At 42.9% G+C, this 16,810-nt stretch overlaps 2 protein-coding genes across 2 annotated transcripts; one reads left to right on the top strand and one right to left on the bottom strand.

The window, feature by feature from the left end:
• Window positions 1-1,044: 1,044 nt before the first annotated feature.
• On the bottom strand, window positions 1,045-8,866 carry LOC111190943 (uncharacterized). The gene is made up of 3 exons (XM_049465203.1): window positions 8,673-8,866; window positions 1,717-8,208; window positions 1,045-1,252 (listed from the first exon to the last, which is right to left on the bottom strand). Exon 2 carries the CDS (start codon window positions 7,940-7,942, stop codon window positions 2,000-2,002), a length of 5,943 nt encoding a protein of 1,980 aa, XP_049321160.1. The 5' UTR covers window positions 7,943-8,208; window positions 8,673-8,866; the 3' UTR covers window positions 1,045-1,252; window positions 1,717-1,999.
• Window positions 8,867-14,267: 5,401 nt separating this feature from the next.
• On the top strand, window positions 14,268-16,338 carry her7 (hairy and enhancer of split related-7). The gene is made up of 3 exons (XM_007239635.4): window positions 14,268-14,381; window positions 14,694-14,783; window positions 15,388-16,338. Exons 1-3 carry the CDS (start codon window positions 14,304-14,306, stop codon window positions 15,925-15,927), a joined length of 708 nt encoding a protein of 235 aa, XP_007239697.2. The 5' UTR covers window positions 14,268-14,303; the 3' UTR covers window positions 15,928-16,338.
• Window positions 16,339-16,810: the final 472 nt, after the last annotated feature.

Below are 16,810 nucleotides of genomic sequence, written 5' to 3'. Positions count from 1 at the left end.
GTAATACAATGCAAGACAATGCAATGCGATAGAATTTAATATAAATGTAATACAATGCAATGCAATAGAATTTAATATAAATGTAATACAATGCAATGCAATAGAAAATAAGATAAATGTAATACAATGCAATCCGATATAATATAATATAAATGTAATACAATGCAATACAAGACACATGCAGTAGAGTAGACTACAGAACAATCCAATAGATTCTAATGAAATGCAATGCAATATTAATGCAATACAACACAATACAACTATACAGTAGTGTACAATACAGTACAAACATAGTACAATTCAATACCATGCAGTATACTATAGTACAGTATAGTATAGTATAGTACAATACCACACAATAAAGTGATGCACAGAGCAATGCAATAATAAACAATAATTTAAGAAAATACAAAACAGTACAAAATGCAATTAAATATAGTGCAATGCAATGTACTAAACCACAATTACAGTACACAAGTATACAATCAAATCCAGCAGAGTACAGAACTGTGCATTGCAAATACAGTACAGTAGGTAACAATACAAGAAAAGACAAGAAACTGCAATGCAATACAATACAATACAATACACAGCAAAGTAATACAGTGCAAAGCAATAGTATACAATATAAATACAATGCAATGCAATACAATATCATATAATGCAATGTAATGTAATGAGATGTAATGGAACAGAATGCATTAAAAATAAAATACAATATGAATACAATACAATGCAATGCAACACATTAGAATACACTACAATACAATTTGATTCAATGAAATAGAATGCAATATAAACACAATGCAATGCAAATATAATCTGAATGTTTTGGCTTAATCTGGTTCCTTTATTACAGAATAATAAATCTCATGTTTTTAAGGTGCATCAAGGTATTCCATATAGGTTACATTAAATAAAAAAGTAATGGAAATTTTTGATTTGCTAAATGTTACTTTCTGTTTATTGATTGGCCAAATAAGATGTAACTGCTGGAATTGTGTTTTCTGCCAAGGCCAAGTATATTACAGACCCCTCCTGAAAGTTATTTCTCTCTCAGGTGGTTAGGTGGGTGGACTGTATAGGTGTTGGTGGATGGTATGGTGTCTTCCTGGTGCGTCGGTAAGAACGCAGAAGAGTCGAGAATGAAGTTTAAGGCAGTTTAATGAACTTGAAGACAGCACAGTAATACAAGGGTCAAATTTGGCTTTACAGATGATCATAAATACGTGTATGGGTGTGTGGGTGTGGTCTAAGAAAGGAAGGAAGCAAAATATACAAACTCTGTGTAAATAAACAAACTCTGAAATAAATACATCCAGGCTGCTTATTTAAAGCACAACTAATTTCCAACTAGAAATCTATAAGGCTGCTATTTGCTGGGGAAACACTGCCAACTGGTGGCCAACACACAGTCATTACACATAATAATGGCGCCCATTAAAACAGCCATTACTGGTGTGAAAACCTCCACATTAAACACACGGCGGTATTTAGGCTATACTAACACAAATGACAGATATTAGCACTTTAAACGAACAATTAAGGCTTAATGAACTGAAAATAAGGCTCTACAGATTACAATCACAGACGCAGGAATATTCTACAAGGCTCTACATTACTTTCAGTTTCACTTTCAGGCTAGCAAAATTACACTATCAAAACGGACTAAATGATCAAACATTTGAACATTAAAACAGGACAAAAACTACTCACAAATCTTCAATGACGCACACAAGGAACAAAAAGTGACTCCAGAAGGCTAACTAAATACTCTTCACGGAGAAACGCGGAGCCACATGTCCGCAGCACTCTGCCCGGGAGCAGCTCCCACCGACTGAACTGCCCCCCACCGAAGACACGTGAACACCGAACCTCCCGCGTTGTGAGGACGCAAGCACGAGCTCAGAATCCTCAGCACAGCCAATGGCCTTTCTAACACAGCCGCCCCCACATTCGGAACGGAATGTGCACCCAGAAAGGCCACCAACCAGTCCGGTCAGGGTCTGTTGGCTTCGTCGTCGGGGATCTGGGGCAAGACGATGACGCGAACAATGGGTCGGGTATACACCTTGTCCTTGATCTGCACCTCCACAGTTCTCACTCGACCGTCAGGACCCGGGAACACCTTTACCACCTTCCCGATCTGCCAGAGGGATCGCGGCAGCTGAGGATCCACCACCATGACTACTGAGTTGATGGTGATGTCAGGAGACGGAGTTGTCCATTTCCCTCGTATCTGTAGGCCAGGTAAGTAGTTCCGGATGAAGGCAGTCCAGAACCGGTCTGCTAGCACTTGTGAATGCCTCCACCTTCGACGTCCAAGCAGCTCGGTTTGTGGATAGACCACCTGAGGTAGGGCGCTGTCGGGCCGCCCCATCAACAAGGAATTCGGGGTCACTGGATCCAAATCAGCTATATTAGCCGAGACATAGCCCAGAGGTTTGGAGTTGAGTATGGACTCAATCTCAATGAGCACTGTTTGAAGTACCTCTTCACTCACTGTCTGGGATCCAATGGTGGTATACAGCGCAGCTTTCACGGAGCGGATTTCTCGTTCCCACACACCGCCAAAATGCGGTGCTGCTGGCGGGTTGAAGTGAAACGAGATCTGCTGGGAGGCTAGGTGCTGCTGGACTTCCGGGCTTAGCTTGGAGAAGGCTTCCACTAACTCATTCTCTCCTCCTCGGAAGTTGGTTCCTTGGTCCGAGTATAGCTCGGATGGCTTGCCCCGCCGGGCTATGAACCTCCGAAGAGCCATCAAGAAGGAGTCAAGGTCGATTGAGGTTAGCAGATCCACATGCACTGCTCTTGTGGTTAGACATTTGAAGAGAAGTCCCCACCTCTTCTCCGTCCGCCGGCCCACCTTGACTGTCAGTGGACCGAAGCAGTCCATGCCACAGGAGTAAAAAGCAGGCTTGAACAGTCGTAGTCGTGGTGGGGGTAGGTCTGCCATCTTCTGGACAGCAGGTCTGGATCTCCATCGGCAGCACTCGGTACATCTGCGTTGGTGACGCTTGACTGCTTCACGGCCTCTTAGGATCCAGACTCTGCGTCTCAATTCAGCGAAGACTCGCTCAGGTCCAGGATGGCAGAGCTTGGAGTCATATTCCTGAATCAGCAGCCTCGTATAGGGGTGAGCTGGGTCCAGTACGATGGGATGTACTGCCTCCGGATCCAGTCCTTCCACTCTACGGAGCCGCCCTCCCACTCTGATGACTTGATGGGTCGAGTCAAACTCGGGTGAGAGGCAAAGGAGATGACTAGACGATGCCACTGGTTTCCCTTTCTGGAGAAGGTCACAGTCTTCTGGAAAACTTGCTTTCTGTGCTTTCTGGAATGCAAGCCTTTCTGCAGCCTGGTAAGTACTAGCAGGGACTGGTCCAGAATGGTTGGCCGCCCCGTGAAGTTCCTGAGCAAGAGACTCCACTAGGTCCTTCCATGACTTGAAGGTTGGCATGTCTGAGTCGGTGGCAGTACTCAGTCCGCAGAAGGTAAAGCGTTTCAGCTCAGTTGGATCTCCAGAGACCAGGTCGGTGGATGATGGGTGAGTTGGCCACTTATCTGGTGGCAACTTCAGGAACTCTGGTCCATCACACCACCTGTTAGGTGTTGCCAGCTCTTGCAACGGTTTACCTCTTGTGAGGTCGTCGGCTGGGTTCTCGGAGGACTCAATGTACCGCCAGGCCCTGAGGTCAGTGAGGTCTTGAATCTCGGCCACCCTGGTTCCGACAAATACTTTGAAGCGGCACGACTCTGAGTGAAGCCATGTGAGGACTGTTGTTGAATCACTCCAGAGCACGACTTGTCGGATCTCCAAGGTGAGCTCTGACCTCAGGAGCCTAGCTAACTGAGCTCCTGTAACTGCTGCACACAGCTCCAATCGAGGCATCGAAAGCTGTTTCCTGGGTGCAACTCGTGAGCGTGCAAGGAGAAAGGCAACATGAACTCTCCCCTGGACATCTTCAGACCTCAGGTACGTAACCGCTCCGTACGCCCTTTCAGAGGCATCACAAAAGACGTGAATGTCTCTCTTGGTGTCTGGACGGTCCATGCCAGCAGGAGTGTAGCATCTTGGCAACTGGACTTCAGGTAAGTACTCTAACTCCCCTTCCCAGGTGTGCCATGCAGCCAGCAGATCTTCAGGGAGGTTGGGATCATCCCAACCTCTTTGCTGGTCCCACAGGCGCTGGACCAGTATCTTCGCCCGTGTGGTGTAGGGAAGTATGAACCCGAGTGGGTCATACTGGCTGGCTAAGACACGATACACGTTGCGCATTGTGATCTGGTCGTAGGTGACTACTCTGCTCTTGTAACTGAAAGCATCCACATTGCAATACCAGGTCAGGCCTAAGGTTGATTCGTGTGCCTCTGACTTGTCATGGGCCAGCCACAGGTCAAGCTTGTCGGACCTGGCCTCGGCAGGTAGGTGGTTGATGACCTCAGGCTGGTTGCTGGCCCATTGACGGATTTCGAACCCTCCGGAGGCAAGGAGAGATCTGAGGCGGTCGACCATCTGTTTCGCTTCTGGTGCAGACTGTAGGCTCTGCAAACAGTTGTCAACATAGAAGCAGCGGTCTACTGAGAAGCGCTCCACGCTGTTGACATCTGTGTGGTTGTGAACGTGCTGCTGCAGCGCAAACGTAGCGCAACATGGACTACAGGTAGTGCCGAATGGCAGCACTCTCCACTCGTAGACCTGAGGCGTCTCTTCCCGGTTCATGTCACGCCAGATAAAGCGCAGAAGGGGTCGATCTTCAGGCAGTAGCATCACTTGGTGAAACATGCCTTTGATGTCACCACTTATGCCCACGCTGTGCTCCCTGAACCGCAGAAGGACTCCCAGTAGGGACGGACTCAGTGTAGGACCAGGTAGCAGGGATTGGTTTAGGCTGACTCCTTGGTACTGAAAGGAGCAGTCGAACACAATACGGTGTTTGCCGTTGTGTTGCACAACATGATGAGGGATGTACCAACTATCACCACCAGCTGGAACTGCCTGTGCAGGTAACTTGACTACAACACCAGATGTCTCCAACTTCTTTATCTCGGCAATGTAGATGTCTACGCTCTCTGGATCCTTAGACAGGCGTTTCTCCAATCCTCTAAGCCTTGGCATAACTGCCTCCATGGGAGCCTGAAGTGCTGGGAAGTTCTTCTTCCACAGTAATGGGGTGGCATATCTGAGCACACCATCAACTTCTACTCTAATGGTCTTGGCTTCAAGAAGATCGATGGCTTGTTGGTCTTCTCGCGAGCGTGTCACCTGCTTCTCACACCTCTGTGGTAAGGTGTCTAGTTGCCAAAGCTTCTCCACATTCCGGCGCAGCTCCACTTCTAGCGGACTGAGTGAGGTGAACAGACACTGCTGAGATGATAACCGGAGCTCGGTAAGCCTGGACGGTCCCTGCAGAGTCCAACCCAGTCTTGTCTTGATCGCAGCTGGGCCGCCAGGGGGTCCAAGACGAACAGGCTCAAGGGGGGTTAGCAAGTGAGGATTGTCTGCTCCTATAAGGAGGGTAGGGCTCACTCTGTCAAAGGCTTGCAGCGGGATGTCCTGGAGATGCTTGTACTTCAGCTTCAAGCTATCCACTGGGTAGGTGTGGTCTGCAAGGCTGAGGCGATCTGCGGTGAATGCGTCCATGATCACAAAGGCTCTGTTAGGTTGAGTGATGGGTGACACTCGGAAGGTCACTGTCATGCCAGGCAGGGTCTGCACATCATGACGAATGGTACGCAGGGCTAAAGTCTCAGAGGGTCCACATAGGCCAAGTTTCTGTGCGGCAGCAGGTAGCAGGATGGTGCGTTCGGAGCCATCATCCAACACTGCATAGGTGTCGAACGTCTTGTTCTCATGCTGAAGGAGGACCCGGACTACTTTCAGGAGGACTCGACTGCACTCACCTGGTCTGTTCAAGTACAGAGTTTCAGTGGCCGAGGTAACTGGAGGTGGCCCATCCTTCACAGGCTTGGTGTTGACACTGTGCAGTATCTGTAGATGTTTGCCTTGGCACTTACTGCAGGGCTTCTTGAGGGTACACTCCGCTGCGGTGTGTCCTCTGCCACACCGCCAACAGCGTCGGTTGCTCTTTATCCACTGAGCGATTTGGGAATTATCAAAGGACTTAAAAGTGTCGCACTGACTAAGGAAGTGCTCACTGGAGTCACAATATGGGCAGTAGGGCTGTGACTTCTTCTTGCTTGTGCCCTCAGGCTTCCTTGGGGATACACCTTGTTTGGCAGGACTCTCCTCACTCCCGTGGAGAACCGTAGCAAAACGATCAGATCTAGAGTTAGGTTTCTGAGACTTCTGAGACTGCTTAGTACCCGGCTTGGATTCCCGGAGACTAGGTTGGCTTTCACTATCCTGGCACCATGCCTCATGCTTCAGCCACTCTGAGAAGTCCATCAGGTCATAGCGCCTCCGTGATTGCAGGAACATGCTCCTGCGGAATGCTGAGCGCAGGTCTGTAGGGAGTTTACTTAACAGCCGTTCCACATGCGATCCACATTGGAGTTCCACGGCTCCTTCCTGCCCCAGTGTCTTCAGCATCCCCACCAAGGCGCATACATCCAGGGCAAAGCTCTGGAATGCTTTAGTATCTCCCTGACGGATGTCTGCGGCATTCATGACCATACTTATCTTCTTCAGTGCCAGCTTCTGGGGTCTTCCAAACCTTTCTGTCAAAGCCACCATTGTATCAGTATACGGAGTAAGAGAGTGCAAGTAGGCGTCCGCAACCAGACGAGCTTCTTCTAATTTTAGATGATCCAGCAGAACTTGATAGCAAAACAGCTCAGTGGCATCAGGAGGTAGGAGGTTGCCTAAAGCCTGCTTAAGGCGCGTGAACTGACTAGGATCAGGCTTTGTGAAGTCTGGAATGGTAGGTATGGGTCCTCTGTAGGTTCTCTCGCTGAGAAACGCAAAAGGCTTCCGATCCGGCATACCATAGGCGGTAGGAATAGGCGCATATGTCTGCTGAGGGGGTTTGGTTGGCTGTAATGGAAATGAAGACATTGGTGGGTACTGATAAGGCCCAGGTGGTTGTGGATATCCGTAGGCATAGGGCTGGCTACTAGAAGGATACTGACTCACAGGATATTGGAACTGGTTGCTATCATAAGGCTGACTTAGAGACTGAGCAGGTGCAGGCTGATAGCTAGGGATTGCTGGCCTGCTTGCTTCTTTAATTGCTTGTAGCTCACTCATCATCTTGGTGATGGTGTCCATCAGGAACTGCTCTCTTGTGTCGGCGGGCGAAGACGGTGGTGCAACAGGAGCGACTTGTGGCCGATAAACTGGATGATTATACGATGGTTCACTGAGTGATAACGGCGCCGAGTTAGCCCTAGGAGCAGGTGTGCTAGCCTGTAGAGGTATGGGTTGAAATGCTGAAGCAACACATTGTTGCAGATGAGGATTAGGTGCTGAGACCTGGGCATCGAGAGGAAGCTGGTGATAGGCTATTCTACCAGCAAAGGGACTCTGAGTTAACTGTTCACGATGCACGGTTTCACTTGATCTACTGTAGGCATCTGCATGTGCTCCTTGCATGTCATGGCCCACCAATGGTCTAGCAGGTCTGTGGTCCAGTCCTGGGGGTTTCCCCAGCTGTGCTTTAGGCTTGACTGGATGTTGAAAATGCCCAGCTGCAGGTGCAGCAGGCCACTCATCAATCAATGCATAATCCAACTGGCTAATGGGGCTAACTGAGTGGGATGTCTGCGACGTCTTCCTCGTAGCACCTTCCCTCATCTCCTGGTGCTTGTCTTCCTGACCCTGTGTATACTGTGCTGCATCAGTGACATCGGACTGTGCTGGCGGTCTTCGGCCCACAAGTTGAACTTCATAGTCTCTGAGGTAGGCAGGCTGACGAGACTGACGCGCGGGACGGGCTACCACAGGTAAAGGGATGTCTGCTATGCTATGTGCACGCTGCATCTTGTAGATTTAGGTTCCAAAAAGGCACTAAAACCATCCGGCTCGAAGGACCTTGAAAGTTATTTCTCTCTCAGGTGGTTAGGTGGGTGGACTGTATAGGTGTTGGTGGATGGTATGGTGTCTTCCTGGTGCGTCGGTAAGAACGCAGAAGAGTCGAGAATGAAGTTTAAGGCAGTTTAATGAACTTGAAGACAGCACAGTAATACAAGGGTCAAATTTGGCTTTACAGATGATCATAAATACGTGTATGGGTGTGTGGGTGTGGTCTAAGAAAGGAAGGAAGCAAAATATACAAACTCTGTGTAAATAAACAAACTCTGAAATAAATACATCCAGGCTGCTTATTTAAAGCACAACTAATTTCCAACTAGAAATCTATAAGGCTGCTATTTGCTGGGGAAACACTGCCAACTGGTGGCCAACACACAGTCATTACACATAATAATGGCGCCCATTAAAACAGCCATTACTGGTGTGAAAACCTCCACATTAAACACACGGCGGTATTTAGGCTATACTAACACAAATGACAGATATTAGCACTTTAAACGAACAATTAAGGCTTAATGAACTGAAAATAAGGCTCTACAGATTACAATCACAGACGCAGGAATATTCTACAAGGCTCTACATTACTTTCAGTTTCACTTTCAGGCTAGCAAAATTACACTATCAAAACGGACTAAATGATCAAACATTTGAACATTAAAACAGGACAAAAACTACTCACAAATCTTCAATGACGCACACAAGGAACAAAAAGTGACTCCAGAAGGCTAACTAAATACTCTTCACGGAGAAACGCGGAGCCACATGTCCGCAGCACTCTGCCCGGGAGCAGCTCCCACCGACTGAACTGCCCCCCACCGAAGACACGTGAACACCGAACCTCCCGCGTTGTGAGGACGCAAGCACGAGCTCAGAATCCTCAGCACAGCCAATGGCCTTTCTAACACCTCCTCCTGCAGCCGTGCAGTTAACAGTGGTGTGTGTGTGTGTGTGTGTGTGTGTGTGTGTGTGTGTGTGTGTTTGTGTGTGTTTGTGTGTGTGATGGTGAGGACGTGTGGAACAGGGCTGATGGTTCTGAGGTGTTGGAGATCTCACAAGTTGCACAGAGAACCGGATCAGGAGTCCGTTCCCAGACCAACACTAACACTAGTGCTGCAGATCACACCTGCTCACCGACACTAACTCACTAACTCACTATCTCAGCAACTCACCAACTCACCAACTCACCAACTCACTAACTCACCAACTCAATAACACAAGCTTAACTCTTACAGAATTATACATTTAGATATATAGACTTCGCCATTAAGACTAGACTTAATCCATGGGTCAGTATTATAATATAAAGGGTGTTTTTGGGTCAGTGTGATTCTTATCAGTCCAGTTTCTGACTATTTCAGGCTAAATTCAAAAATAGAAAAATGGTTGTAAAACATGTAAAATATGTATTTTTTTCAGTTTAGTACAGTGCAGAACAAATGGCGTTTTAATTTTTTTCTATTTTTTTTTCTTTTTGGCAACATTTGATGGAGTAATCCAACTAAATAAATACAATATAAAAATATTACTATGCAATGCAATAGAATACAATACAATGCAAAGCAATGCAATACAATGCAATAGAATACAATATAAATATATTACTGTGCAATGTAATAGAATACAGTGCAATGCAATTCTATGCAATGCAATTTAATGCAAAATATAAATTGTACTATGCAATGCAATAGAATACAAAACAATGCAATGCAATACAAAACAGTAGTTTATTCTGTTTTTGTTGGAGTAACTGTCTCTACTGTACAGATAAGACTTTCTACTAGATTCTGGACTGTCTGGATGTTGGATCATTATCGCCCTAACTCATTCCTCAGTTCCTCCCTGTATATTTAAAGTATTGGATATAGCTCCATCATTCCAGAGAACTCAGTTCTTCCACTGCTCTACAGTGTTCTCAATAATGGGGTTTTAAACCCTTCTAGCCCAGGCCTGGCATTAGGCATGGGTCCAACAATAGATTCATGTACATTTATCTTATGTTCCAGAGAGTGGTCCTATTCTTTTGGCAGTATTTTCTAATTATCAGTAATGGGTGCAATGTAAAGCAAAAAAAGTAGCCCGGTAGTTTTTCGTAAAGATATCGCTGTTAACGATGTTTATTCGAATGGTGACTGTATGGTGAAGAGTGCACGCGCTGTCTACAAAATATAAGGACACAAGTCGGACGCTTCTCGACCAATCAGATTATGTGGGCGGAGCTATAGACTGCAATAGACACATGCTTCATAAACCACCCCACCCTGCATAACCATGCACACACACGCACGATGTACTTCACACCTTAAGCCACTTCACACCTCGCACGCGCGCCCCATTCTTCCGCCCAGCGCGTGCCGCTTGCTTTGATCTGCCGCACATTATTTGCACGTGTGAGAGATTGAACCTCAGCGGTCAGCGAGAGTTTCTACTCGTTAAACTCTTTGATAAAGCAACAAGAGTGCGAGACTCTTTATGTACAACCCTATGTCAGAAAAGCTAAGACAGCGTGGAAATAACCCTGATAGCAAAGAACGTAAAAAAAAAAAACGTTAAAGCTTTGTTTGTAGTCTTTTTTTAAGGGTTGATGATGGAAAAACAACCACATTGCATTTATAGGTATCATCGGTTAGTTTTGGAATTGTAACATTCATTTCAACGTTCATTTAAAAGGGTTTGAATGGTTAAAGCTTTGAAATTTAATCTAGTAATTAATGCCTTAAGGTAAAAGTGATAAAAGATAATATTGCAAGAACAAAGAACAAGCTATGAGAACTGTAAACCCAGAAGTTGTTGGAACTCAAAAGATTTAAGTCTGATTTACATAAAATTGGATATTTCTAAACATTACTCAACTATTTTGAGTTAGTTGAACATTTGTGGGCACATACGTATCAAACTGAGATCTTTGAATTTAACCAACTTATAATAACTGAGTTTAGTCTGTTGTCATTAACAGCTTCTTTTCCATTGGCTTCTGTCACAATCTATTTGCATACTGGGTGTGTCCAACAGTTTCTGACAGACACTCACCATCAGTGTGTAGTGATTCCCCCTGGGCTACCTTAGAAATAAATAAAGTCCCACTTTAGTTGTAATAACTTGATGTTTTAAATTATGCTAACTCAAGTTTTCAATCACCATTACTTAAGAAAATGAGCAAATGAGCTGCCTTAAAAAGTTAAGTAACTCAATTTATCCAGTCTCACAGTATAACAAAAAATAAAAAAAAAAGTTCAACCAACTTCGCCTATAGTTGTAATAACTTGATGTTCTTAAGCTATGCTAACTTAAGTTTTCATTACCCATTACTTAACTTTTTTAAGGCAACCGGTTTCCTCAATTTTTTAAGTAAATTCAACTTATCCAGGCTTACAGTGATACAAACAAGATATACACTTTCAATATAAACAATACATCTAAAACCATATATTTGAATCAATGTTGAATCAACCTAAAATTATGTGCACAAATAAATCACTTAACTTATTAGATCGACACTATTTCAATGCATTAGCAATTGATTGCACACTGTAGAAACTGTACACTGTAGATATTTCACATTTTATAAAAATGTATCTTCTCAACTTTCATTTATTAAAAGAAACATCCATTCCTGCATTTTAGACCTGCAATACTTTTGCAAACCTTCGTCAACAAGCTCTAAAAGCATTAGAGTTACATTTAATATACTGCTACTACTTAAACATACTACTTAAAACTTTACTGTGCAAAATAGAAACTCTTCATCACTTGGTATGTTTAGTGATAAAACGTCTTTTAAATGTTGTGAGAAGCAATGACAACAGTTCTTTAAAATAAGCAGATAAAATCAAATACAAGCCAAAGCAAATATAAAATGGTCCGAAATGCAGAAATATATGTATAATGATAATAAATAAAAATGCATTGGGTTAATTTGGTTGTATTTATTCAATCGTTTTCTAATTTAGAGATTGTACTAATATTAAGATAGAAATAAGTGTGTGTATGGGGGTTGGGGGTGGGGGTGTATTGATAGGTGTTTGGCGCGTGTTCACACCTCTTTACAACGCTGCCCTCATACTGTGCAGTAAATGCACGTGCCATCACCGCTGCAACCATCAGGCGCTTCAAAAAAGGCGCGAGATCGCGTTCATGTGTAAATAAGCTTAGATAGCCTTTCTTTTAGCGCGCGCGGCTCCTCTTTATTTACTGTCATGCAAAACAGTACGACAGCAGGAAGCACGCGCTGCTCAGCGGTATAGAGAGGCACGCGCAAACATAACCTAACCACGAGTAAACATTTACAAACCTGATAAAGATAAAGACAAAGTTACGTATAGATACATAAACGTAGGCTAATGACGTCAATAAATAAAGTCTTTAAATATATGAGTACAACTGTACGTCCATGCATTACAGTTGCAAATTGTTTAAATAAGATATACGAAAATGTGTAAATACTGTACATGCAAACTAAATGCAGAAACAGCGTAATTGTAAATATTGTATTTTATTGTAATATGAACACAATCCCTCATTTTTTTGAAAAAATGTTTAACTTTTGTTAATTTGACTTTTAAACATGTTATTATGCATACATTGTAAGTTAATTAAAATTGTAAAAACTGATCCAAAAAAAGATCGTTACAGAAAGAGTATGTGCGGTAGATTTGGGCTGTAATTTAAAATTAGTTTTTACGTGTTTTAAATGTTAAACCTTGTGGAGAGTCCAATAACTGATCTAAAACGAAATAAACGATTATGTAATTTACAGTGTAATTTGTGTAATTTACAGATCTGGGTAAACTTTACTCTTTAATCCCACTTGGCGCCTTCTGTTGATCGCACGCGCTCGCGCGGCACACGAGGGCCATTAACACCTTCCCGCGCGCGTGCCGGCGGATGTGGAGGTGAGAGAGCGCGCGTGCCGGAGTGTTCCCAAAGCTTTGATCTCTGGATTTTCCCAGAACCAAAAAAAAACAACGATCTTGTGAAGCTCTGAACCGAGTATTAAATAAACCAGTTTTAATACAACACTGATTCAAACCCGATCAATAACCAATAATAAATCTGTTCCAGGACTGATCAACAGTGGATTGATTAGTGTAGATCATTCCTCTCTCAACCTGTAGCTAAAGGAGTGCTTTATCCTTATTTTTCTTTATTCTACACTAAAAATGTGCTAAAAAGTGAAAGAATAAAATACAACACAGCTTAACTCATGCAGTTCTATTGGAAACTTTATTTTTAAGTGACTCTTTTGGTTATTTTTGGACCTTTTTAAACATTTATTGGGCATTTGTTGACTTATTTGGGGTGTTTTGGGGAATTGGTTTAATCTCATTTGATCTTTTCTGGTTAGTTTTGGTTGTTTTTAACCTCGTATGACCTTTTTTGAACCCGTTTCTGTAGTTTTTTATTGAGACGTATCAACTATTTTAGACTTTTTTGGATCTTTGGTTGTTTTGGGACATTTTTGACCTTTGTATGCCTATTATTAATTATTATTAGTTTTTTTTATTATAAGTAAAGTATTTTTTGCCACTTTTGCCTTGTTTTCTATAATTTTGATATCTCTGACATTTCTGAACATTGTACAACATTTTTTGACATTTACTATACTCTTTTTAGACTTTATTAGACTGTATTTGACATTTTATGGACCTTTTTTTAGACTTTCTAAAACTTTAAAGCTACTTTTTGGATACTTTATTTTTAAGACGTTGTTTTTGGATGTTTTGGGGCAGTGCGCTTTTGTGCATTTTTGGAACCATTTCTGGAACTTTTAACCTACTTTAACAATTAATAAACTTTGTTTCTTGCAGTTCGTTTCTTTCTTTCACTGCTGTACCAGTACTTTGGATCTGTTGTTGTGTTAAACTCGACTTTTTTTGCTTTGGGTGTAAAAATATAATCAGTATCACTGATACAATGACGTTTTTCTGAAATTTTGGGTTGTTTTAGACCATTTTTGCATCTCTTTGGCTCTGATTTCACACTTCCCTCCTTTGCTTCAGTCAGTTGTTTTCTGTTGCACCAATATTTTTGCTCCATTAAAAACCTTTTTAGTTTTCTTTGTTTTTGTTTTATAGCTGTAAAAGCACAGTGTTTACGGTATTTAAAACAGTATTTTACCAATATAATGGACCTTTCCAGCACTTCCATTGACAACAAAAACAAAACGATACAAAGAGTTCCTTGGCTCCTGATTGGCCAGTAAGAGCGACGGTGGGCGTGTCGTGTGTCGTCACTCTCGCTCGTACGCCTTTAAGTAGGGCGAGAGATTCTTCTAGCCAGCATACACTGATCTACCAACTTCAAGAGAAGACCAATGACCACTGAGCTGTGGAATAATACCCCAGCTATGAGCAGTCTGGAGGACAGCACGAGACTGAAAATGGACAGAAAGGTAAGATTATATAATCCTTTATATACTATAGTTCTAGTTATATATCATTTTAAAGGTTATATGGTCTATTTTCTTGAGTTACAATAGTTTATAGAGTCTAGAGCTGTAGAGCTACACCAGTGTCAGTGTTATATAGACATAAATAGTTGTGTATATATAAGAAAGTATTATTTGTAGGTTATTTTTTGTGGTGTAGATCAGTCAGGTCTCAGAGTATTGAAGTGTAAATGTGTACAAATGTAAATTTTCTGCTCTGGAAGTCGAGGTTCTGACCCCCTGCTGACGGTTCTCTCACCTCTGCTTTTCCCACAGTTATTAAAGCCTCAGGTGGAGCGAAGGAGGCGCGAGAGGATGAACAAGAGTCTGGAGAGTCTGAGAACTTTACTCCTGCAGAGCCCTGAGGTGAGATACCACACCTTTACATGTAATATAACCTTCTGGAATGGAATAATAACTTGACTGGGGTTTACTCATTTTACTAGTATTTTTAATTACCATAAATAACATAACGCAAATTTAAGTGTGTAGATACATCTTGAAGTTTTTTCAAATTATCCTAGTAGTATCCTAAAACATCATAATCTACAAATTCCACAAAGTAGATTGTAACTCTTTCTCAAAGTATCTTTGAAGCACCTTAGTGCACACTGATATGTTCTAAAGTAGCTTACAATACTCACTTAAGTATTTTTGAAATTCCATAAAGTAACTCAATAAATACTACCTACAGTATTGATACATTCATTGCAAAGTATCTTGAAGTACAAATATAAGTGCAATAAAGTAAACTGATACTTCTCATTAGTGTCCTGAAATACTATAAAGTCACTTTATATATAACAGGATGATCGTAATTCTACCTTGCAGTACCTAGAGACATTGTGAAGTATCTTATAATGAGACAAACTAAAATACTTGAGACATACTGAAGTATCAAAAGTAATTTGCATCATCTTGAGTATCCCGAAAACAAGTTTCTAATCTCTCGTTTCTCTCTAATTTCCAGGCATTATCCCAGAGGCGAGTGGAGAAAGCTGAGATCCTGGAGCACACGGTTCTGTTCCTGCAGAACTCCACGACCCAAACCAAGCAGAACCAAGACTGGGACGAGACTTCGGAGCGGCGGCAGTTCATGGACGGGTTCTCGGCGTGTCTTCAGCAGGCCGCGCTCTTCCTGCAGACGGAGGGCGAGGCTCGGGGGCTACAGGCCTCATTATCAGCGAGCCTGTGCCAACGATTGAGCCACCCGCACCACGTACCCGCCGCTGGCACCGCCGGTACCACCGGAACCGCGCCAAACTGGGCCAAAATCTCGTCCAGAGCCGCCAACGCGTCCGAGAAGAAGGTGTCCTACAGTCACGGACTCGAATCTACAAGAAAAACCTCACCCCTGTCACACCCGTACAGCCTGCCACCACGCCACACATACTCTGCCAGCCTGGCACACCGCCACAGAGACTCACACGCCACCTCCAGTCCCGCCACGGGCCACGCGTGCGGGCAGCAGGTCAGCGTGGGGCAGGGAGTGTGGCGGCCGTGGCCTTGAGACTCTGTAGAGTCTAAAGAACTGAATGAACTGAACTGAACTTAAAGCCGGACGGGTGCAATAAAAAACTTTATTTACGCAGTAAATGAATAGAAATTGGAAATAGAAATATATATTGATATAATGATCCTGGATCAGACAGATTAGAAAATAAGAGTATTTATTTGAGTGTTCAGACTGCAAAACTGTGTGTAAACAGTGCGTAAAACTGTATGTAAATAGTGTACAAACGAGAGCTCGCTAAGATGTTTAGTAAGATGTATTTTTTATTTTTCTATTCTTCGCCGACGCGTCCTCTGCTGGTACTGTTTTTTAGTATCGTATTTATCTGTATTTTGCACATTAATTTATTGATATGTCCATTTTTTGCTGCTGAGCTGTGCACGCGGAAGGCAGAAATAAACACAAATACATTCCAATATGATTCAACAGAGTCGTGTCTTCTCTTCTGTTACTTCTGTGTCTTTTAATCTATACATATTTACACACATGAGTATACATATACTTATTCTGTATACACAATATATGGTATATATATGCTTGAGGTGGTTAAAAGATTGATCACCAACAAATCTCATCTATAACTATAACTCAACCCATAAAATCCATAAATGCTTGGATAGAGCTCCATCATTTTTATAGTTTTCTTGATAACTCAGTCCTATTCTATCGGCAGTATTTCTATTTATGTGTCAGCACCAATTGGTGCAATCTAAAGTAGTTGAGCACAACATTCATTAGAAGCAGTATTCACATATATATTTGGATGTATAGTGTGTAGTGTAGTAGATTTAACATTCAGAATGACTCTTTTAAAAGGAAACTCAATTAAAAACTCATTTAATGGAAATATAGTTGGTCCTATTGTTTTGGAAATAGTCTC

This window comes from Astyanax mexicanus, chromosome 1 (genome assembly GCF_023375975.1).
Source record: "Astyanax mexicanus isolate ESR-SI-001 chromosome 1, AstMex3_surface, whole genome shotgun sequence".
Lineage (NCBI taxonomy): Eukaryota > Metazoa > Chordata > Actinopteri > Characiformes > Acestrorhamphidae > Astyanax > Astyanax mexicanus.
This window is presented reverse-complemented; position numbering and strand designations above follow the sequence as displayed.

Coding starts and splice junctions, on each gene's coding strand:
- LOC111190943 (XM_049465203.1), bottom strand. CDS start 7,942: ATGCAGCGTGCACATAGCATAGCAGACATCCCTTTACCTGTGGTAGCC.
- her7 (XM_007239635.4), top strand. CDS start 14,304: ATGACCACTGAGCTGTGGAATAATACCCCAGCTATGAGCAGTCTGGAG. Junction 14,382..14,693: donor GACTGAAAATGGACAGAAAG/GTAAGATTATAT, acceptor CTTTTCCCACAG/TTATTAAAGCCTCAGGTGGA. Junction 14,784..15,387: donor TACTCCTGCAGAGCCCTGAG/GTGAGATACCAC, acceptor TCTAATTTCCAG/GCATTATCCCAGAGGCGAGT.